This window comes from Pinus tabuliformis, chromosome 9 (assembly GCF_031772625.1).
Source record: "Pinus tabuliformis cultivar Carrire ecotype Pingquan chromosome 9, CPIR1, whole genome shotgun sequence".
In the NCBI taxonomy this organism is placed as follows: Eukaryota; Viridiplantae; Streptophyta; class Pinopsida; order Pinales; family Pinaceae; genus Pinus; species Pinus tabuliformis.
In genome coordinates, this window is record NC_142307.1 from 1,603,342,223 (window position 1) to 1,603,367,874 (window position 25,652).

At 34.2% G+C, this 25,652-nt stretch overlaps 1 protein-coding gene across 1 annotated transcript; it reads right to left on the minus strand.

The window, feature by feature from the left end:
* Positions 1-10,236: 10,236 nt before the first annotated feature.
* Positions 10,237-13,143, minus strand: LOC149154902 (3-hydroxy-3-methylglutaryl-coenzyme A reductase 1-like). Its single transcript, XM_089441307.1, has 4 exons — positions 11,907-13,143; positions 11,400-11,581; positions 10,936-11,282; positions 10,237-10,721 (listed from the first exon to the last, which is right to left on the minus strand). Exons 1-4 carry the CDS (start codon positions 13,019-13,021, stop codon positions 10,482-10,484), a joined length of 1,884 nt encoding a protein of 627 aa, XP_089297433.1. The 5' UTR covers positions 13,022-13,143; the 3' UTR covers positions 10,237-10,481.
* Positions 13,144-25,652: the final 12,509 nt, after the last annotated feature.

Below are 25,652 nucleotides of genomic sequence, written 5' to 3' on the forward strand. Positions count from 1 at the left end.
TGTTCTATATGGATCACTTTTCAAAATATTTAAAACTTGATCCATTTCAAATATTAGATAGCAATACTGAAATCAACGTTGTATCAAGTCACTGAACCAATTGGATCACCAAATAAGATATTACAACCAGACTAACTTATATCATTGTATACCCATTCATCAGAATACCATAAACATATTGTTCATCACATAAACTAGATCATGTCACTACAAACCCTAATTAAACACATGTCAAAATATATATGCTATTGTTTAGAAGAATACTCACGTATATACGCACTTTCCCTTTGGATGACCTGTGTACAAATCTCAAAACACCGAAATCTAAATCTGAATTATTGCACTACTCAAATAATCACTAAGCACATACTAAACCCCATCACAGATCAGTGAATCACATGCAAATCATCACATAGCGTCATCATTAATATTCATCAATTTAACCCAACCAACACTATTAAGCATAGATTATCATGCAATACTTCACAGACAGACAACAACAAACAAATAAAACAAATCAATTATTATCATCAACTCATACTATAAAACCATAGCAGATGTATGTGACCCTTATAAAGTTTTTCCACATATGTACACATCTTTCATACTTGACACCCGCGTACAGATCTGTTCATACTGTAGAATATATACACGACTACCTAGAAGAAGATTGGCATATGTATGTGACCTTTCTGAAGCAAACCTGTGTACAGATATGTAATTACTGAGTCAAACCTTCATTGGACACCAGAACCCTATCAAACCCAAATATCATCATACATCATAAAATCATCTTCACATATCTATCAAACCGTAAGTCAATTATTCAATATATACTCATTTCAGATCTAATCGATTTGATCCATTATCATACTCCTTGGTGCGCACCTATTTCAGATCAAACCAATCATCAATAACCCAATACATGCACACTTAACACTTTCATATCCATATCCTTATACAGCTTTGACCTTAGCCAATACCTTAGGCCAATTCTATAGTTATGTCGATGGTATTCTTTGAAAGGATTAAATATTCGTTGTCGCACTCATTACTATGGGCCACTACCATGGTAAAGACCCCAGTTATTGAGAATACTATGGTGCGAAAATTGTACACAACTTTTCTTCACCATAGCCGCGTATGTGCATGGCCTTTGTTCATATGATCCACATATACTTCTTAAAAAATGATCTTTATCCTTCCTTTTTCTCTGAACTGACATCCCTTTATCCAATCTATCTATCACATTTGTACTGGCATGTATACTTATTCTACCATCATCATGTTGACATATTTATCAAATAGGTTTCCATGAAGGAAAACACATTAGTCATAATGCTAACAACCTCAAGTTCTATAATATTTCTCTACAAACTAGCCTTAATATTATATATGTATTTTGTCATTATCCCTATATAGATTGAAGTTTACATTGAAAACTTCATAAAATAGCAGTTGAAAGTAAAGTTTTAACAAAATTACAACCAATATGATAAACAATAATTAGGCAATCTTGTTATCTCTATAGAGATTGAAGTTTAGATTGCAAACTTCATAAAATAGTGATTGAAAGTAAAGTTTTAACAAAATTACAATTAATATGATAAACAATAACTATTTCAATTTATGCAGAGGGGTTGAGGATGTGAGTCAATTTTGAGGGAATTAAACTATCTCCGTCTAGACCGAGCTTCACAAAATTCTAGCGATAGCATTTTATTGGTGGCTAGATCATTCTTCCATCCAACATTAAGAATAACCCCAACTTATGTTTACTCTGATTTAAAAAAAAAATTCAAAACTATGATATATATATATATATATATATATATATATATATATATATATATATATATATAATATAATATATCATTTAAAAATTATAAAATAATTAAATGATAAGTTACATTTATAAAAATATTTATTGTGAATAATAATTGAATTTTCGAGTTAAATTTATAAAAATATTGGAAAATTTATGAATTTAGTTTCCACATTTGAAAATATTTTACAAACAAATAAGAGAATTGTAATAATGATTCTAGATATTTAATCTTGATAATGAATGATATTGGTTTAATTAAAAAACTTTGATTAAAAAATGATCCTATAACTCTAAAGGAAACTGCAAACAATGTTCATGCTAGTTTGTAAGTGTCACTTCTTCCACGCTAAGGTATTCATTGAGATTTTATATAAAATTATAATAGGGTGTGTTATGTGCCATTCAAAAAATAGATTAATTGGACGTCCGTGGATGATTGTAATACTTACATATTTTTTATTTAGTTAATTATGCTATAGGTAGCAATTAATTTATAATATCTTGTTGCATTAGATAAGGTGATAACACATTTTGAACAGGCTTACAAAACATTTTGATAAATGTGATTTACCTATGTTACAACAATTGATAATTAAGAGATTAACTTCTAGTTATTGCTAAATTTGTTATTTTAACTTTCTATAACGAGTGGATTAGTCATCCTAAGAAATATCGCATTATTTTCTAATTAACATATCGACACTTTCACTAATCCAATAACTTTGAAGGTTGCACTGATCACTACATCTTTAGGAAAACAACACCATATCTTTAAAACAACATCAACAAAGAGAAGTGGTAATTTGGCCTTGAAACCAATATTCATGAATATACGCCTTTAAGGGAAGTGTGTGGCTTCAATTACATTACAGTCTAGAATAATAAATTGTGGACATAATATTTTATTTAATAAGGAATTTACTCTTGCATTGTTTACAACCTTTTTTTGTGGTTCAATTAGTTTTTTTATGTTTAATGTGTCTTTTAAGGAAGTGTGTGACTTCACTTTCAATTACATTATAATTTATAATAATAAATTGTGGACATAATATTCTATTTAATAAGGAATTTACTCTTGCATTGTTTACAACTTTTTTTGGTATTAAATTAGTTTGTTAGGTTTAATGTGTCTTTTAAGGAATTGTGTGACTTCACTTTGTAATGTTCATATATTAAAAATTATAATCTATAGTAAGAAGTTGTTGACATAATATTTTATTTAATATGGAATTTCAATTTTGCATTTTGAATTGTTTACAATTTTTTTGGTGTTCAATTAGGTTGTTATGTTTAACATATTTCTTTTAAAAGATGAATGAACCTTGGTTTTTATCACTGGAGATATAGATTATCATTTACGTTTAATTTGGAAAACCCAACCATTTATACTTATCTCATTATCTTTCTATTTCTACCCATAACTTTCTCTCCATGTAAATACTTTATTTCATTCATCCACTACCTTGTAGCAATGTGGTATAGATATATGATATTTTTTTTTATATAATATGTAATGTTATGTATAACAAAATTTCATTTCATAATTATTAATCAAATATCTTATACAAATACTATTCAAAACATTTACATTTAAAGTTTATATTTAAAATAAGAACATTTTCAAACTCAATAGAGTTATCTAGGCACTTGATAATTTCTCTGTTCTTATAATAAAGGATTGAAATTCACAACTATGCACCTAGAGAAAACCAATTAAAATTATAATAAAGGATTGAAATTCACAACTATGCACCCAGAGAAAACCAATTAAAATACATTATTCCAGATCATCTAATCTCTTCTTATTTAGTTATGTTAGCTATCTATGTTCACATTCTAACTTTGAGGAAATGAACTAGATGATTCTACACCCTTGGTGATTCCATATTCCATTTACAACTTTAAATGTTGATTCTACACTCGTGATTCTATCCATTATTAAGTGAACTCCTTGAGACTTTCACCATGTTTTCCATGATTCAAATTATTTTTTATGTGGTTTTTTAAGATTTACTACATTAAATACCATATGTTAAATGTAGGTGATATTGACCAACTTTAAAATTTGCAAATAATTTTCACTCACTTCATCTCTAAGTGCGGAAGCTCTTCGATATTCTAGACAACATGGAAATGTCTACTTGCTACATGTATATTCTACAAATACAACTTTTTAAAAATAGAATGAAATTCAACCATGAAAATATGCCTTAACAAAAGAAACCTAAAAATTAATTTAAATTTCACATTTCTTAAATCATAACATGGAAATATCTACTTGCTACATGTATATTCTACAAATACAGCCAGCCTTGTCAAAATAGAATGAAATTCAACCATGAGAATATGCCTTATCAAAAGAAACCCAAAATCTAATTTAAATAATTTCACATTTCCTAAATCATAACACTTTTTGATAACTTGATCATGGATACATGGATGGAGCTAGAGAAAGTTTCATAGTTTCCATTCAAAACATGTTACCAATATTCTACATACAAGAAGATGGTTTCTCTAAATTGATGTTGGTGTGTTGCTTTGTCACATTATGAGGAATAGAAGTTGCGTGGATTCTATTTTTCATAAAAAAGTTAAATTTACTAAATTAGATTTAATTGGAGGAGAATAATATAACAATGATGGACATTGCATCAATCTTATTGAGAGGGGAATTGAATGGGTATTAGAGTATTTCTATTTTTGTGGAGAGATTAATTCATCATTGGAGATGGGGACATTCAAATAAATAGCTATTAGAACATTTTCATTGAATGCTCAAAAGTAACATGAATGTTTTAAAACCCTGTAGAGACCTTATTTTGTCATTAAAGATATGACAATTCAAATGGCCATCAACAATAGCACATGTTGGAGCTAAAAACATCATTTTTTTTATTTTTCCTACTCTAAGCTATTGATCTTAACCAAATGACTTTTTTTCATTCCTAGTCCAATATTGTTCGGAGTATACATCCATTCATTATTAGCTCATTGAAATCTTATTTTTTTAAATACTACACATGATTTACTATTTATATATAGATAAATCATTTACATACAAATAAGAACAAATATAATTGTTAAATGAATATTCATTTATCATACAAAGACATGTTTTATTTTTAAAGATTATAATTAATATACATCCATCTTATTCAGAGATCTATAGAGATCAAATCTCTTGAAGTGCAAAGCTTTTTTTAATTGAAAAACATCAAAGGATTGCAAGTGAATATATATATATATATATGGATGCATATATGTATGTATATATGTACATATATATATACATACTTATGTACATATATGCATACATATATATATATATATATATATATATATATATATATTTTAAATCGTATTTTTGGGTGCATAAATGGAGTTAACACATTGGAAATCTATTGGGCACTTGGAGTATTTTGATTTATTTCTTTCAATTCTTTTAATGTTGACTAGAATAAAATATTTTAATTTGTAAAAACAAAAATTAATTGAACTTTTTAACTTTTAATTACTTCTTTTCCTTCAACCCTTATCTATCTATCTATATATCACTTTCTCTATATTCATATACATATATAAGAAATTGATATTGAAACAAAATAGTTAATATATATATATATATATATATAATAATAATTTATTTGAATCATATATTGAAATATTTTAAAAAATGATAAAAATTAAACATAATCCTCACATTTAAAAGTGAAAATATATATTTTTTTCAATTATAATTTTTTAATCCATATAAAATTATGTTACTATTTGATTTATGGTTACCACATTTATTTTAGACCAATGAAATATTTTTATCACATCTATTTTAGATTGAATTGTAATATCAACAATGAACACAAGGTACAATAATCCTGAGATAATTGATGTTTTATAATACTTTTAATTTTTGGTCAAGTAAGAATGGAGCTTTCTATTAACCGAAACAAGTACATTACATATTTTACAAGGTAAACCAAACTTCTTTGCGTTTACCACAAAATGGTCCACATGACCTAACTGAAGCAGAGTTAGCTTTAAATCTTTAAAACTCGGAACCATCCCCCCTATCGGGAGATATGGCTAACACAGGTAATACACAAAAACCCAACCTGCAACCCATAAGGTCGGATTTCAAAATTATTACATTCGCTACCATAAAAAACGACAGGTCCGCATTCCCGGTACAATGCCCTAACATCCTCCGTCCAACTAAATCAACAATCAATGGCTAACGTTGAATCTTGAATTCCCATCCGACCTTCCACTTGCACAACCAAGCCTCCACCATTGATCTACCCTTTGTGGATCCAACGGTCCATGCAGAATTAGGGTGGACAAGTAGCTCGAGGAATACCCGCCCGGAAAGCAGTATCCTCTTTTCTCCTCGCTACTACGTGTCACTTGAAGAGTGGAATTGGAGGCCTTCCTCGCAAAATCGGTTACCACTTAGACCCCTTCCAAAATACCACTTGTGGTACGAGAAACCACTTCCTCGCGAATTAACTTATGCACTCTCCCGTCGAGCGATGACCATTGATCCAACCCATCAAATGCTTCCTGGTACTTCCTCCCTATGTCATTGATCTTTTGCTTTTCGATGGATTTACTCTTAAAGCCTAATTTCTCTGCTTTTCACAGAATCAATGTGTCGCCATTAATCCACGATCAATGAGACGAAAAACCTGCAGCACGTCCAAAATTGGTCTTCACGCCACTGTATCCTTGGCCTTCCTCCGCTGATCTCAACCTTTCCCATTGCTCCATATCTTTGGCAGCCCGACAAAGACAATCCTCTAATAGTTTACCCGAGGGTAACAACTCCCAGACATGTCGGGTGTCCGTCTCCTTATTAATCACTCCTTCATTCGCCAAACGATCTGCTACCATGTTAGCTTTTCTTTTCACATGGACAAAGCTTACAATTTTTAAGGTTTGTAGGTGGGAGTATATATGGTGAAAGACTTGTGAGAGCTTCCAGTGTTTCGACACTTTATCTGGTGATGTACCATTTCATATTTTCTTGGCCGCTCTAATAATAAATTCTGTATCTACTTCAATGATGACATTATGTGAATATGAATCCACTAATATTTCCAAGCATTGCTCTAGGGCCATGAGTTCTGCCATGTTATTAGTGGTCTTCCCCAAGTGGCCATGAAAGATCTTCCTTATTTGCCCCTGTACATCTCTTATAACACCTCCAAAACCAGCTAACCCAAGGTTGCCCTTAGATGCTCCATCTATATTGACCTTTAAGAAACCATATGGAGGAGGCTTCTAAATGTTTATATCTGAGTTTATTTGGCTCACTCCCTTGATAATGCCCTAAGGGCTTATGGACTGGAGACCCAAATGTAGTAGAATACTCGCATCTTGGGGCAGAGGAGGGTCCTTAGGAAGTGTCCTCAACAAGCTACTGATTGAATCTTTGAGCTGCCTTAAAATTTGGTCAATTATGTGTTGGGGCTTGCTTGCTTTGTTTTTGAAGATTTGACTATTGCGATCTTTCCAGACATTCCAAATGACAAAGCCAAGAACCAGGGTCCATGCTTTAGTAATAATTTCATTCCCTAAGAAGTTTTTCCTCCAATTCTTCAAGTGTTGGAGATGCTGAGTCTGTCCCTATCAGTGTGCCCAAAGTTTGAGGCCACCCATTCCCACACGATGGAGGTGAAAGGGCAGAGGTTGAGAAGGTGATCCATCGTCTCCTCTTGTGAAACTCAAAAGTAACATTTGGATGGTCCACTGAAGCCTTTTTTCAGAAGATTCTCCCAAGTTAAGATTTTCCTTTGATGAACTAGCCAAATAAATAACTTTATTTTCATCGAGTGGGGGCTCTGCCAAAGATTCTTCCAAACTTGATTATGATTTATATAGTTAAATCTTGTTACTACCTATTTAGCTTCTTTGAGGTTAAAGTTTCCTTCAGTGTTATTTCCCCATCTTAGTTGGTCAGGCAAGGAAGAAACCAGTATCCTCCTATGCTCTAGATCCTAGGTAAGAGAGTCTGCCTGGGCCCTCAGAGGACTCTCTTCACTGTGGCCTAGATCCTTCCAAGTTATCCATTTTTCATTGTTCCTTTCCTGGTCCCATAAGTCTTTTACCATAAGTAGACCTTTGTTGTCTGTGTCATTCTTGAGAGCTTCTAATTCATCCTTATACAAATTAGGTTCCTGCTGCTAGTTGTCCTCCAAAAATCGTGCTAGGTTCCCAACTCGAATTTCCCAAAAACTATGTTGCTGAACAATACTTTTATTTTCCCAGGCAAAGTTCCAAATGTGGGAGCTCTTAATGTGTCATGACATTCTAATGTGATCTTTCTCCTGCCAATTCTTGGAATATTTTTGTGTCCAAAGATTAGCCCAAGGAGTTGCCGATTCCTTGGTCCATCTCCACCAGAGTTTAGCTCCCAAAACCTTGCAGATGGTTTTAGGATCATGAAGCCCCAAACCACCATGGCTCTTGGCTTTGCAGATCTTGTCCCAGGCTACTAAATCCCATTTCTTTTTCTCTTCTCCTTTGCCCCATACAAAGTCCCTCTGTATGCTCCTGATGTGCTGCTTAACTCCTTTAGGAGCAGGAAGAGTTGAGAACATAAATATAGGAATGGCCTAGAGGAGAACATGTGTGAGCACAAGGTGCCCCCCAAGTTTAAAGACCTGCATGTCCATTTTTGGATCTTGTCCCGCAGTTTATTTATAATTAGCTCCCACACTTCCTTGCTAAGAGGTTTATCTATGAGAGGTATGCCTTGATACTTGGAAGGTAGTTGGTCCCTTTGAAACCCAAGAATTCTGGTGATATTTCTTTGAATAGCAATGTCAAAGTTAAAGAAAAAAATATTTGATCTGTTGAGGCTTACCTTTGTGCCAGCAGCCATAGCAAAGTCATTCAAAATTTGTTTGATCGTTCTAGCTTCCCTAACTGTAGGTAAGCCCTGTAGCATTGTGTCATCCACAAATTGTTGATCTGTGTTTGCCGCTCCATCCAAGGTGAGTTTGATGCCCTAGATTCTTCCTTCAGCATTAGCCATTTTAATCGCTCTACCAAGCCCTTCCATCATGAGAACAAAGAGGAAGGGTGAGAGCAGATCCCCTTGCCTGAGACCTCTAGAGGGTGTGGAGTCTTGAAGGAGCGCCATTAAGCAAGATGGAGAAACTAGTCGTGGTGACTAGTGCCATAACCCATCTTATCTAGTTTTGGTCGAAGCCATAGGCTTTTAGAACCACCCTTATGTAAGACTAGCTTAGCTTGTCATAAGTTTTCGCTAGGTCTAATTGAATGCTCATACGAGCTTGTTTGTTTCTTTTGAGAGAGTGTACCACCTCATGAGCTTGGATGATATTATTGAGGATGTGTCTTCCTTCCACATAGCCTGTTTGCTCCTCTGAGATGAGCGCTGGTAAAAGGGGCTTACGTCTATTGGCGATCACCTTGGAAATAATTTTATACACCACATTACATAAGGCTATGGGTCTAAAGCCATGTGGAGTCATGGCATTTTCCTTTTTGGGGATCAAAGCTATGAAGGAAGCATTAAACGCTTTCAGAACCTTTTTGGATCTTCTTGAGTCTTCCACCACCTCAAATATATCGTGTTTGACTGTTTTCCAACATGATTTGAAGAAATCTACATTGAACCATGTTTTATAATACTTTTAATTATAACTAATTAAACATATATATTTATTTTTATTTTAAAATATAATAAAAATTATTTTTTAATCTAATTTTTTTTTAAAACATATAATTGAAGATAAAAAAAAAAATTACACATCTCTCTTACTAAACTAAAATTTATAAAATAATTATTATATTAATCTTCTAAGATTTACACAATAATAATAATAACCAATAATAATAATTAAGATTTAGATCCATTTATCTCTATCATGTTACTATCTTTCACTCCAATATCAAGAAATACAACCCACATTCTCAACAATGAAATTTTTTTGGTCATGTACACAAAAATCTACTTGTTATATTGCTGGTGATCCTTGTTCGTAATGATCTAGGCTTGCGCTGCTAACAAGATAAATATTTTTCACATTTAGATGCACAGCTTAATTACATAAATATTTTTCATTTGATTTAAAAAACATTTAGATGCACAGCTTAATTAAATATAACCAGTTACTCCTCTTTTTACTTTGATTAAAAAAAATATTTTCATTAAAAAAAAATTTAGATGCCCATCTTAATTAAATAAACCCAGCTACTTCTCATTTTACGTTGATTAAAAATCATTCAATGCACAGCTTAATTAAATAAGACCAGCTACCTGTCTTTTTTACTTTGATTAAAAAAACATTCCATGCACAGCTTAATTAAATAAAACCAGCAACTTCTTCATGGCAAATGACAAGATACTTGAATGACTCTGAACTTATCAGATGAGGTATATAATAAAATATTATTATTATTTCAACTCAATTCTTTTACATCGATGAATCTACCACTGAACCAAATTGCGAGGCAAATGTACCACGTTATGCCTAACTTATATGCAAATGAAACAACATATACAATGCCAAACAGGTTGGAAACTTCAGTAGGAAGGATCCTAGCTTATAGAAAAAGTGTATTGCTAAGTAAACATGTAGCAGATGAACAAGAATAAACTATGGTAACTTTCTTGGGTGGTATGAGATCATGCGGTTGCCTTGGTATCCTTGTTTGATCTGTTGTATTTCATATGGCTTTTCACCAGCTGCCCTGCAGCTAAGGCAGACATGAGAGACAGCTCTCCAGCCAAAACTGCTCCTGCCACAATTCTGGCCAAAGTCTGAGCATTCGCTCCGGGGGATTCCTTATTCGCTCCTTTCACTCCTAGCATATTCAAGCAAGCAGCTTGTGAAGCCAACTGTGTTCCACCTCCTACTGTTCCAACCTGCAATCATCCAAGCAATTCCCAATTATCTTCACAATCACAACGACTCAGCTAAAACCTATTGAATTGGAAAGAAGATGAGGGGGACTAATCCTTCTTCTTGACTGCTTAACCCAAAACCCAAATTGAAATAAACCTGCAATAATCATGCTTTTCTTCTTCTTCAATGCTCAAGTCTTAAAAAAAACATTAATGAGTGAAACTTTTCTTTTACCTCAATACAAGGCATGGTGACTGATACATGAAGATCCTTTCCATCGTTGGATGCCTCCATCATCGTAATACAATGAGAGCTCTCAATGTTCTGGGCAGGATCTTGACCTGTTGCAATAAATACAGCTGAGACGATATTGGATGCATGGGCATTGAATCCTCCCATGGCACCAGCCAGTGCAGATCCAGTCAAATTCTTGAGCATGTTCAATTCTAACAAAGCTGGAACGGTGGTCTTCAAAACCTTGCCAACAACTGCTTCAGTGATAATAGCCTCGCAAACTACGGATTTTCCACGCCCTTCAATCCAGTTCACAGCTGTGGGTTTCTTGTCGGCACAGAAATTACCTGATGACCAGCAAAAAGAATTACATTAAACACAAAACTCAACAACATAGCAACGACAAATAGGCAATCAAAGAAGTATCAGAGTTATGTAGAATTGCATTGCATAGACAGACTCACCAGAAACACCAATAACATCCATATCAGGATTTTCATTCTGAAGGAAGTCTAAAACATTCTGCACACCCTTGGACACCATATTCATTCCCATGGCATCTCCAGTGAAGCAGGAAAATCTTATGTACAGATTCCTCCCTGCAATTGCACACTTGATGGTTTGCAGCCTTGCAAATCTGCTTGTGCTGTTATTATATGCACATCACATCAGATGGAGAAGAAATAGTCAATTTATATTGCCCACAAAATGGTAGTACTGCTCGTGTACAACAGACCGATCCTCTTGATTGATTGATAGATAAGGTGAAACAATTGACTTAATTCAGTTATCATTAAAATTACAAAATATTCTCAAAAATCTGTAATCAACATAAATAATCACAAAAAAATTAATAAAACCTCTCCACAGAGCTGGGAAGCCAAAAAAATTAACAAAATTCTAAGTAATAAAACCTCTCCAGGTCCGGGAAGCCAAAAAAAAAAAAAACATATGATATATCCATATCATACCTGTTGAATATGAGAGACAAGCTGTCGAAGTTCTTGGGATGTTCCAAGTAAGCCTTGAGTTGTGCAGCTCTCTCGGCAGTGGGGAATCGAACTACAGGAGCTCTGGTCATGCCATCTCTAAGAAGAACGCTGGTAGCACCACCAGACATGTGAATGGCCTTACAACCTCTGTTAGTGCTGGCCACCAGGCAGCCCTCGGTGGTGGCCATGGGAACCATGTTTTCAAGGCCATCAAGAAGAAGAGGCCCTGCAACACCCACAGGGATCTGCACATACCCAACAGGCAGTTCACAGCATTGGCCGAGAATGGATCCATAATCAAATCCATCCAAGGGCAACCCATCCAGACATCTCCCAGTTGTAATCTCCAAAGCCCTTCTTCTCACCAAAGCAGCTCTCCTGCAATCTCCCCCAAGAGCCGATTCCAGGGAATAAGAAGCCACTTTGCCACAGCTCACAGCAGCTGCAATATCCTCATCCTCATTATCCCCCAGCGATGGTGATAATATCGCTGCATCCCCCTTTGGCTGCTGCTGCACTTGAGGAGCAGGAGGCTGATAAGGCTTCACAACATCAACGCCCAATTCTTCATTGGAAATTGGTTGCAGACAGGGAGGACGGCTCTTGAGCTCCTCAAACTCCTCCTGCCTCACCTGATCAAACTCCTCATCCCAAGCAGCTGACCCTTCACCACCATTGCCCTTGGAGGTGGTGATAAAATTCTGGACATAATCAATGCCGAAGAATCCGATCAAGTATATGAAGGAGGCAAGCTGAGCCAGAATGGCAAGCATCTCCCCAAGGCTCATCACATGAAGAAGAGGCGTTGAAGTTGTCATCTTCTCCCTCCATCTCCTCATCAGAAAATAGGAGGCAGTGAAAAACATGACAAAGAACACCTTGTTCGTAATTCCCACGGGCAGTGGCAAAGCATCCGATGGCTTCGGATTTAAATTGCTGTAATAATCACCATTCATGGACTTGTTTGCAGGCCCAACTCCAACAAGTTGGGCACTACCACAATTGGATGCATCCATGCAGCAATCATTCTCATCACCTCTATGTTTTCTCTTTGCTGCGCCCACCTTTGCCTTAGAAAACGCCATGGAATCCATTGGAATGGAGTGAGACTCAGAGTTGAGAAAGGCGATCAGTGAAATGCAAACCAGAAACAGTCACTGATCAATATTTGCTCTCTCCCTTCACAACTCTTGGTATCTCCACTACATTGGAACAGCCAACAATGAGGGCTTATATTTATAATCACTTAGCTTCGTGGTGGCCTGATATTTGCAGCTTATTCCGCCCGCCAAATGCCACCGCGAACTACACTTTTGACTCCTCGATTTCCGTATCTTGGAACACTTCTCTACTTAATTCATCAACTGCGTATTCATAGTCACAGTCCGCATGGCTGCCTGCCCGCCTTTTTGACCATTGAATTGTCTGCAAAACAAAAGGCCCACATGAACTTCACCATCAATCTCGGGCCGTCTAAGTGGCAAGACCTCCAAAAAATACTTTATATTGAATACTACACACTTAAAAAGTAACTCTCAGCTGAATTTAAGCATGGATGGGTAAAGCCTCCAAAAACGAATTGATTTTACTGGGCGGGCACGTGGTTTGAAAAAGTTTAGTACAGCAATAGATTCCAAAGTTTATAGGTTTACTATATAAAATTTGATAAAATATTGTACTTGATTGAGATGTCCTCGAATAACCTGAGAGATCCAACGTATTCCACACATAGATTATTCCAGAGGCAACATTAATGTTGGACAGAGATCGATTTTTTAAGATTATAGCTAAATTGTAGCATACTTTTGCATAGGGATGAAATTTCATGGATAATTTTTTTTTGTTAGAAGGAAATTTGTTATTTAAATATAGTCAAAAGTTTTTTGACTCATTAAACTTTTATGATCCAAATGTTAAAATTGTAGAAATGGTCAAAGTTGATTTGAAATCCTTAACTTCAAGATGTGATTATTATACTGTTAGTATATTTTTTCTTTTTAATTATTGTTAGTATATTTTTTCTTTTTAATTAAATAGTATAAAAAAGTGTTATGCTAACGTTTAGTTCGTTAAATTTTATTTTTAAATATAAAATTAAATAATTACATTTTTATTTAAATTATATAAAAACGAATTTAATATTTTATAAAATTTATGAAATATCAAAACACTGAAATAGTAAAAAGTTTAACATTTTTATTTTTATCTTTTTAATTAAATTTAAAAAGGAATCAACAGAAAAATAATTATTATAAAAATAAGGAAAAAAATTATACTAAGTAGATTATGCTTTTTTAATAAATGTTATTTTTGAACTGTAGTATGTTTTAACACTATTTATGCTTGGCTAAGAGCTCGTTTTTCTCAGATGTAAGGAAATAGGTTAACGATCCAAAATGGAGTGAAAGCTTGGTCTTATTCCAGGTGGCATGGTTTTCCTTGAATAAGGGTGATGAGTCAACCTGCATTCCAGGATAGCACCCAGAGATAGCGTTCCATGATACCACCGAGAAATAGTTGTCCTCACAACTTAAGTTATGATAGGTTTTTCTACCGTGAAAAAATATATATCAGTTTTTAACACATAGATTCATTTTTATTAAGAAACAGGTCGACAAATAAATTTTGATATAATTATGACAAATGAATTTTAATGTGATTGTTGCCAAAAAACTTCTTGATAAACTTAATATAGATCAAAAAATCTAAATCCAATAACATTAATTCATGATTAAATACTAAAAAAATTATTTTATATTTCCTAAAATTTAAATTCAACCCCTTCTCCATTTCTTTTACTGGTGTTAAAAATAAATTTTTGTAAAGTTGGTTTTTTTTTTAAATTGTTTTTTTTCCTTCACACAATAAACTTATTTAATTAATATTTTCATGAAGGATCCTTTTAAGGTTAATTGATTAATGATAGACAATAATTTTTTAAAGTCAATGTTTTAATAAAATTTCGTTCAATTAATTTAAATTCCAACCTTCCAACCCTTTTATGATCCAAATGTTAAAATTGTAGAAATGGTCAAAGTTGATTTGAAATCCTTAACTTCAAGATGTGATTATTATACTGTTAGTATAATTTTTCATTTTAATTATTGTTAGTATATTTTTTCTTTTTAATTAAATAGTATAAAAAAAGTGTTATGCTAACGTTTAGTTCGTTAAATTTTATTTTTAAATATAAAATTAAATAATTACATTTTTATTTAAATTATATAAAAACGAATTTAATATTTTATAAAATTTATGAAATATCAAAACACTGAAATAGTAAAAATTTTAACATTTTTATTTTTATCTTTTTAATTAAATTTAAAAAGGAATCTACAGAAAAATAATTATTATAAAAATAAGAAAAATAATTATACTAAGTAGATTATGCTTTTTAAATAAATGTTATTTTTGAACTGTAGTATGTTCTAACACTATTTATGTTTGGCTAAGAGCTCGTTTTTCTCAGATGTAAGGAAATAGGTTAACGATCCAAAATGGAGTGAAAGCTTGGTCTTATTCCAGGTGGCATGGTTTTCCTTGAATAAGGGTGATGAGTCAACCTGCATTCCAGGATAGCACCCAGAGATAGCGTTCCATGATACCACTGAGAAATAGTTGTCCTCACAACTTAAGTTATGATAGGTTTTTCTACCGTGAAAAAATATATATCAGTTTTTAACACATAGATTCATTTTTATTAAGAAACAGGTCGACAAATAAATTTTGATATAATTATGACAAATGAATTTTAATGTGATTGTTGCCAAAAAACTTCTTGATAAACTTAATATAGATCACAAAAACCTAAATCCAATAACATTAATTCATGATTAAATATTAAAAAAATTATTTTATATTTCCTAAAATTTAAATTCAACCCCTTCTCCATTTCTTTTACTAGTGTTAAAAATAAATTTTTGTAAAGTTGGGTTTTTTTTAATTTGTTTTTTTTCATTCACACAATAAACTTATTTAATTAATATTTTCATGAAGGATCCTTTTAAGGTTAATTGATTAATGATAGACAATAATTTTTTAAAGTCAATGTTTTAATAAAATTTCGTTCAATTAATTTAAATTCCAACCTTCCAACCCTTTTATATTACTTTTATGAATTAAAAAAAAAAAATTATATGATATTTGTTTTTATTCCTTTTCTACTTTAAACATTAATAATGGGTCATTTTTAAAATTAATTGGTTAATGAGTAGAATATTTTATTTAAAAACAGTTTAAAAAAAAAATCCCGATGTAGTATTTAACTTTTAAACAAGTTTATTGGTATTATTGCATTTTTTAAAACGTTAATGGATTAGTGACATTTCAATATTAAATTTATATAAATCGTTTTTGCTCTTTTTAAAGTGGGTTGATTAATGCTCGATGATAATTTAAAAAAACAAAAAATTCTTTTAATAACTTTTGATGATGTAGTATTTAATATTAAATAACTAGTTTACTGGTATTATTGGATTTTCTTAAATGTTAATGGATTAATGATAAGTCTTTATATTTTAATTTTTTTTTATATAATTTTTATGATCTTTAGTTAATAAAATATTTAATTTGAATTAGTTTAAGTAATAATGATAATGAAGAAGAGAAACATCCATTAAGAATAGAATTGGTTTATCTTAAAGGGTAGTGGATTATTTAGACCTTTTTAGGATTTTTTTTTTTTTTTTTTTGAAAAATATGGAATAAGTGTTTTAAAATTATAATAATTTTGATGGTGTAGGAGTAAGGTTGATATTGTGACAAGTATTTTAGATTTGTCATTAAATTTGGCTATAACCAAGGAATTCTAGCAGAAAATGTTTTTGATCTTCAACTTTTTTAGTATCACAAAAATGGTATATTCTTTCATCCCACAATGTTTTGGGAATTTTCTAGCACATAGTTTCACTATGAAACTCATGGGACTAAGTTCATATATTAACAATGATGATTTAGTTATGAATGGATCAGTCTATTATTTTTCATCCATCTTGATGATTGGATCAGTTTAGTATATTCATGGAAATTAATTTATTTTCTTTAAACCTCATTAAGTGAACATTTAAATGAGCAACTTAACACATGATAACCAAAAAATTGAATATGTGAACAACAAGCAATAACTAGTCCAAAACATCACATAAACACATAACATCAGTACATATGGCCACCAAATATAAGTGGAAACTTGTAAAGGGAGAAAACCACGACTTGTTATTGTTTTGATGCAAAGGCAAGCTCCTACTCCCTTATTACATTTAATTTTTTGTAGGCTCCAACCTACAGGAGGCTCCTACCTCGATTTTATGCAAGTTGCAACATGCAAGGAAGCTCCAACTCCCATACATTTTCTGTAGGCTACAACCCACAGGAGGCTCCTACCTCAATAGGTTGCAACCTCATGTTTATCAAGACACTACTTGAAAGGTGACTACAATCCTTTGATGCAAACAAGAAACAACAATGCATTGGTTTACCTGGTCATAAATTTTGCATATCTCCATCTTCAATTATACCTCTTTTTCCCTTCAAATTTGCTTCACATAAGCTTCATATGTGCGAGGTAACTAATGCATAACATCTCAATCAACTCTCACATATTCTCCCACTCTTTAACCCACAACCCTCCAACCTTGCACACATTTATAAATGAACTTTGATGTTTGTTCGTGTTCCATTCACACGAATCAGTGAAATGAAAAAACTTGTCTCTTTGCATTCCATAGGTGTCTCTTCAATTCGAAAATTGCTTAACTCTTGAATATTAAAATACTTAAAATAAATTTCATCATATCCAAATGTCATGCACTCATATTCTTCATGTCAATAAAATAAATAAATAGCATGCAACAATACAATCTTGCATTCATATTCAAACCCCGCATCACAATACTTTTACATGTATTTGCCTTTCCCCTGCATCTTGCCTTGCCTTGCATCATGTCTTTTTCTTTCTTTTGTTTTCATGGAGTCTTGCCTTTGCCTTGCATCACAACAATTCAAATAATCCAAACCAGTCTTCAAATCAACCTTACGCAAAACATGTATGTAAGCATACCTTGCACCTAAACACAACAAGCATACCAAGCATACCAATCTTCTTTGCAAACATAATAGCCATATATAGTATATCTTGTTGCTTCTTTGCCATAACAATATATGCAATCAACTCAACATGTAATAATAACTGCTCTCCTTTACCTCCAAGGTATAACAATGCATGTATCAATACAAGTGTGGCATCAACTTTTCCTGCTCCTTTACCCTTTGTTGTTCTTGTTGTTCCTTTGTCATGGGCCGTCATCTCTTATTGTCAAATATCCCTGTAACATACCTTGATGCTCATATGCCTTTTTTACTCTTTGGCTGCTCAATGCCATATGTTTTTTCTTTTGTTGTCGCTCCTTCATTGCTCCTTTGCCCTTAATGACAACAATTTCATCAATCTCCCCCTTTGTCATTGATGGAAAAACTTTTCTTGTACCTCTTTTGTCCTGAGAAAATATTTCTTCTGTCCTCTGCTTTCCTCCCCCTTTTACATCAATGGCAAGGGGTTTTAAGACTAGACATTTTTGTTGCTCAACTGAACTGGCATCATTTGTCTTACTCTCAAATAGAATTATGCAAATCAAATACTTGCCATATTTGAAAAAATATGGCATAAAACCCTAAACTCACTTTTTTTGTTGCTTGCAATCAATAATTTTTCTCCATAAAAAATCGATAAAAACAAGCTTAAAAAATGAGAGTGCTCCATGAATGCTCTGATAATGAGTGTTGCATAATCAAAATACTATGGAATAATGATATTAGGGAATATGGTGCATCACCACCAAAATTTTCTTTAGAAGTGTGGCATAGATATCTCCATCATTCTTGTATGCATATAATGTTATAATGTTGTATTTATAAAGAAAAAATTTGTTCTTTGTATCCATAGAGAAGAACGTTGTCAAACTTTGTTTCAATGCATGGCATGGTTTTTCCAATGCCTAGGATGGCATTCAAGACAAAACATTCCATAACAGCTCCATAGTAGTGTATTCAAGTTCCAAAATAAATAAATTAGCTCCAGAATAAATAACATAATGTATTCAATATCCAGGACAAGTAGCTTCATAGCAGTGTATTCAAGCTCTTCAAAGAATATCGCAGTGCCAAAGACTATATCAATTCAATAAACGTTATTCAATAAATGTTAGGGCACAGACCCTAGATTATAAAAGAATTAAAAAATTTGAATGCTACATATAACTTTAGTCTTTTTGCACGCCATCCATACGCTGATATTTTCACTTCCATTGAAAATGAAGGTGAACGCTACAAATAGTGGAGAACATTGATATATTTCATAGAAGCCAACTGCAGTTGGTATGCCATCGTAGGTATAAAGGAATTGATAGGCTAATTGCAAGTGATAATATTCAAAACCCAAGTGATAATATGTGAGTATGCATGTGCCAGTTGTGCCAAATAGACACTCTCCAATACGTTTCTCCATGTACCATAATGTTGCTTCAAGGTTGCTCCAATGGATGCTTTGTATATGCTCTCCAAATTAGGGAATATGAAAGAGTGCATTTGAAAACTCATCCATTCATGCTTGTTATTTCTTGTCATTATATTGTTGGCCCTGGAACTGAAGGCTCTTCTCGTTGGATGACTCAAAAACTAAGAAAGCTCTAATAGGAAATACAAACATAGATGTTTGATTTCAGTACATCATTTTGACAAAAAATATAAAGGTTTGGAATGAATGCATCTTTGTATAGCCTTATGAGTGTGCATATACACTCTCACCCTCACACTACTGTGGAATATGGATCTCAATCTCGTTTTTGAACCAAATACTATGACTATAAAAATAATCACTCTTATGGCTTAAAATCCTGTTTTTGTTGCTACATTTGATGATGGTGGTTAGATAGTAACTTATGCTGGTTATGAATCAACTTATTCAACTAAGAATCGTTCAGATCCAACTCGATCTCAATCTATGGGGCAGGGATAGAGAAATGAAATAAGATCTCTTTTCAACATGATTTGCATTAGATCTAATTTCAAGTACTACCACATTTTTTAATTTTTTGTTGCTTATGCCACCTTCACCTTGACTATCTCAGATGCTCTTACTAAGGGATCCTAGGAAAATCACTTCTTGGATCATTATAATATTTGTAATTACATACATGCTAACAATGTGAAACTTGTTTTTGAGTAAGTGATGAGCACCAGTATTGCAGCAAGAATGCTTCAACTCTTGGGGATACCAACTTTACTTTATCAACTCGGGGTTCATACAAACTTGGAGGTGACAGTGTTGTATACACAAGCAGATGCGATGGGTCCACTCTTTGTCACTGCTGAGCTGGTGATAGACCACTATGGTTTCTCAAACCAACCTTCTATTGGTTCAGAAGAACTTTGACTACCAATGAAGAAAGGGGAATTTTGCACTAATTGGGAGAATTGGAAGATTGTCTACTGCAGTGTGGAAAGACTGAAATCAATGCTTTAAACACACCACTCATATAACTAATTTCTAAGAGATCTTACTGCGGGAGAGTTCTAAGCTAACATGTGTGTAATCCTAACTGTCCTAGACATGCAATCTGAAATAACCAAACATTCTACTGTTGTGCATATGAATGAACACAATAGCTCTTTTTTCCTTTTTGTCCTTTGTTGTGAAAATGTGAATGCTAAATCTTCTTGGTGATGTGGTAGGTGGGTTAGAGATGGTGATGGAAGGTTAGATGGTTTGGGAGGGAAGTAGGGGTCTTCTCTTATCTTCTTGGATGCTTTTTCCACAACTTGGCCTCAAAATAGGCCACTACAGGTCGTCCTACAAGATGTCCTAATGCTTCCTACAGGATGCCCTAATGCTCCTACATGATCCCCTGTATTCCTATAGGATCTGGCCAAGAGAAATAGATTGATTTGGAAGGTGGCATAGGGCTTAGGGAAGGTGGATGATGGAAGAAATAGGGCAAGAGAGTGGCTAGGACTTCTTTAGATCTCAAAATAGAGTTTGTAAGATCGTTGAATTTGCTAAACAAACCTGGAAAGTTGTTCTTATGGAATGATGAATTAGGTGAGGGACTTGGTGGCTTTTGGTGATCTTGGATGGATGAGATTAAGCTGGGGTTGTTGGCATGAGATCTTCCTGCACTATTGAAACTCCTGCAGTACATACATTACTGGAATTTATCCATGAATCATATCAAACAAGGAAGATTTCCAATCAACTTAAGAAAACAAAATTTCATTATTTAGTTGCCTAGTTCATACATGGAAATGCTTGCAAAAGATTGTGAAACACCATGAGATCCAATACAAAGTTGAAGTTATTAGAAATGAAAATTGAAAGCTATCTTTGAAAACTAAAAAGATGTTGGCCTAAGTAGCAGAAAACCCTAAATTCCATAAGAAATCAGATTTTTGTCTTTTTTGGGGCTGAATAGGAGTTTTTACTCAAACCATGGTCCCTTAAGAGAGGAGTGAGGAAAAATCCAACTACTATCAGCCTTTTTGGTATTCCTTTATCTTTCTAAGCTACTGCTAAAGCAATGCACAAATGTAAGAAAACTAATCAAATTCACAATTACTTGTAATGAAATAATGTGAAAACCAATTCAACCATTAATATATGAAATCACCTAATCATACAAGTAAAAGAAGAGGAGCATTTGCTGCTAGGGTTGGGCCCTAACCCAAGAGCTTTAGCCCTCTGAGTCAACTCAGTGCTCGATCAAGGAAATGCTCATTCTCATTATCATATCAGAAAAATTACATAACAACGTTTTGCCACAAAGCTTGAACTCATAAATGCTTAGTGCCCTTACATAAAAAATCCAAATCCTAATGAGGCTCTAGGCCTCCTTATTTATACAATTGAAGTCTCCAACGACTTCCTTAAATATAGGGAGGCTTGGATCCCAAACTCAAGATGAACTTGCTCTTGACTATCTCTGGCTCGGCTGCTTGCAACTTCGAGCTAGTGTGATTTGATTGAGGAATATTCAAAAGAGTGAGGATTAAATGAGGAGGATCTATCTCCTATAATCTCAACTCCTTGTCTCATTCGAGTTTCTGCCCTTAATTAGCCAAAATTGCCATGATTTGCTTCAAAAACCTACAATAAATGCACATTATGCCACTAGACATAACATCTTACTTTTACTCTTCTCATTAAGCAAAATATAATTAAAATATGTAAGGAATTATGAGAAGAGTTGATTTTAATGAGCTTGGAGGTGTATTAAGGTCCATATAGTTACCCAATGATGAGGCTCATCATCACCCCCATAGTGAAGGTGTTTCACATCCTCTAAGAAACTTAATCTATATCAATATCCTTCATTTCTCTGGTGGCCTCCCTGACATCCCATGCTTCTGCTGTAGCTTCTTCTTCCTATGAATAAAATCCCGCCTTCCTCTCTATTTCTTCCCACTACTTTCTTTCTTCTTCTTCTTTCCTTCCTTCCAACATTCCTAGGAGTAGGGGTGGACTGAGTCTCAAGCCAATCCAATTGACTTGGAGACTTTCTAGAGCTTTCTTGTACATGGGTGTTTTGTTTAGTGCTTCTCTCATTCTTAGGGGAGAATGGTATTCTATGATTTTTAGGTTGTAAGGCAAGGTGTTCCATCTCCTAGCAATATGAACATGTCTTCAAAGTGTGTGATTTCTTGCTCTTGTGCAGCAAGGTACCTAGGTTCAAGCTTAGGATCAATTGCAATCAGGTTTTGGGTGCTGATGACAGCCATTGGATTATATTTCTCATCTCTTATCATGAGGGGTTTTGTCTCTTCTCTTGCCATTACCTTTTTCATTTCTGCAGCTCTTGCCTCCTCATGATTCATCCATGATGCTAAATCCATCAATTTCAAGTCCCTTAGTTTTGAATTTGGGTCCCACACATTCAAATCTGTCAAGGCCAAGTTGTGTAGGTAAAACTCAGACATTTTTTCTCTATCTTGCAAGGTACTTTTATCGCAGAGATCAATTAATTGTCTATAGTCTTAGAAGGGCATAGTGCCACTCTATGCTAAAGTCTTGATTTGGAATTATAGCCATTGTTCCTTAAGATACAAGGCATAAGACTTTGCTGGCATCCTGCACTGGATTGCCTCTAAGGATAAACTAGCCATAGCTGCCAACTGACTTTCCCTTTCTTGTAGTTGTCCCCTTAGCCATGCATTCTCTACCTACAACTGAGCTTTAATAACCACCTCTCTGTCTTATGCTTCTCAGTTCTCTGCCCATCTCCTTCAATTTCTCCTCCATGTGCCCTACATCCATCACTCCTTTTGATTTGGTAATCTGCATCCACGTGTGTGTCCTTGCCCTTTCCTTCTCAAGCTCAAAGAATAAGGGGATAGCAAAATTCTGTGGGATGACCCTACCCCCTTCAATGAACCTGTAGTAAGAGTTGAGGTTGGGTTGTGGACTAGGTTCTCTTAGTTTTGGGTCTTCCTTTTTTGTTTCTTGCTGAGTGATACCTTCTTGGTCCATTTTCTGAGTTTCCTGTAGGTTTAACAGAGCTTCCTATAGGATGGCCTCTGCTTCCTGTAGGTCTCTTTGTGTCTCCTTTAGGATACCTTTTCCTTTTGATGATGCAAACCTTGTGATAGGCCTCTTAACATAAGTGATGGGAGATTTGGGAGAGCCTTGTCTTGATGATCCTTCTCCTTGATTTTTCTCAAGAGGAGATACCTTTTCTTTCTACTTTGGTGGGTCTTCAATGACAATAGTAATTTTGGTGGGTGTTTGAGTTCTTCCTTTCCTGATCCTTGTGCTTTTTCTTGTCCTAAAGTACAATGGGGTTTACTTCTGTATCTTCCCTTTTGACTTGATAGGTGTACTTAGGGAAGTAAGAACAACTGCTCCCTCTCTCTCAGTGGGTTTTGGAGATACCCTTGGTGATTCTTCCCCTTCTTTGCCTTGAACTATAGACCTTTGTTCTTCCTTCCCTTTTGTTTCCTCTTTTCCATTCTCCTTTTTATCCTTGTCTTTCTCTTTCTCTTCTTCCTCTAGTTCCTCACTCTACTCATCTGTCTCTTCTTTTCTTTCTTCTTCATCTTCCTCTTTCTTTTCTTCATCTTTTTCCTCCTTTGTTTCCTCTTCATCTTCTCCCTCTATTTCTTCATCCCTCTCACTAGCAGTGGGGCTTTTTTCATATTCAAGTGCTTGAATTTCTCCCTCTACCTGCATGTCTTTGAAAGTTGTCCATGTAATAGGGAGTCTTAGGTTTTGTAGAGAATCTTCTAGGATAAGTTTGATTAACCCATGATGAGATAGTTGTTGATGTTTTCCATCCTACACTTTGATTCTCATACCTATCATTGATTGAAGAAGAAAGTAAGGTATACTTAGGCTGTTTTGAGGAGGTGTGTCTGCTCCAAATATTAGTTCTTAGAGAAGTCTGAAATGGTATCCATACACCACACTATATCTCCCTTCACATGATATATATTTAATGAGGTGGTAACTAACTTCATTCCAAGGGTATGGAAGGATTTCCCATATGGAAGGATTTCCCTTCTAACCCCATTTTTGTCCTCCATTGCCTCCTCCCCTTCAAAAAGAATTTCTTCTTTGCAAGGGTGTTCTTACCCTTATCTTCTTTTCTCCAAGGTAACCCTAAAGGGAGTGTGGGTATTCTGCTTATAATTTCAGGGGTGATTTCTACTGATAGGCCTTTCACCACAGTAGTGGCATGGGTCCTAGTGAGGGGTACGAGTGAGAGAGAAAAGTCGCTGGCCAGCTCCTCATCATATCCTCTCATTATTTCAAAGAAACCCATCCAATTGTGCCTTGTGAAAATTTCTACTACAGGAGGGTGCTAATGAATTATCACTGTGTTTGTGGGTTCTCTCTTGTTAAAACCCCATGTCATCTTTCCCTTCGTAATTTTGGAGGCTTGTATGGATATAATTTGATAATTCTAGTCGGTGGGAGATTTAAATGATAACTCTGCAATATAATTCCCCTAGACTGCAACTTTCTTAACCAAATGGAGGATTTTTCTTTATTTTTAACTGGAAAATATGGGAAGGTATAGCTCCTACCTCACTGGACTCTGTCTGATGAGGACAACCTTTGATCTCTCCTCCCTTAATGCCCACTGATAATCCTATAGATGACTGCTCTGTATCTTGTAGGTCTTCCTGTAGGATCTTGTAGGTTTTCCTGTAGGATCCTGTAGGTGCTCCTGCGCTGCAAAATGCTCACTATCTTTCATGTAGATGCTGCTTCAAGGGGCTGAGAGCAACCTTATTTTGATGAATCCTCAAGATTCCTAATGCTTTATTTGCATGGAAATCAATGTTTTATTTCCTTATATGGGTGATCGTGTGGGATGGTGTGATGGTTGCCTAAGTACGAGCACCTCCTTTTAGACTATTGGTCCCACTATCACTCCATCATTCCTCCTTATCTTGTAATCATCTCCCACTTCAATCATACATAATTTAACCATTTTTTCCCTTATCTCCCTTTCCTTCTAATTTGACTGATGCCACGTGTGGAGTGGTCTAACTATTTTTCTCCTCGTCGACTGGTTGAAGGTGGCTAAGTTAACTGACCACCTTTGCCTATAAAACCAACTCTTACATAATCCTATATTTTTTTCATATCATGCTAATGAGAGAGCATAAGCAAGATGACATACCTGTGGGTAAGATTCTTGTTGGAGAATGATGTCCCTGTGCTGTGTACTTGCT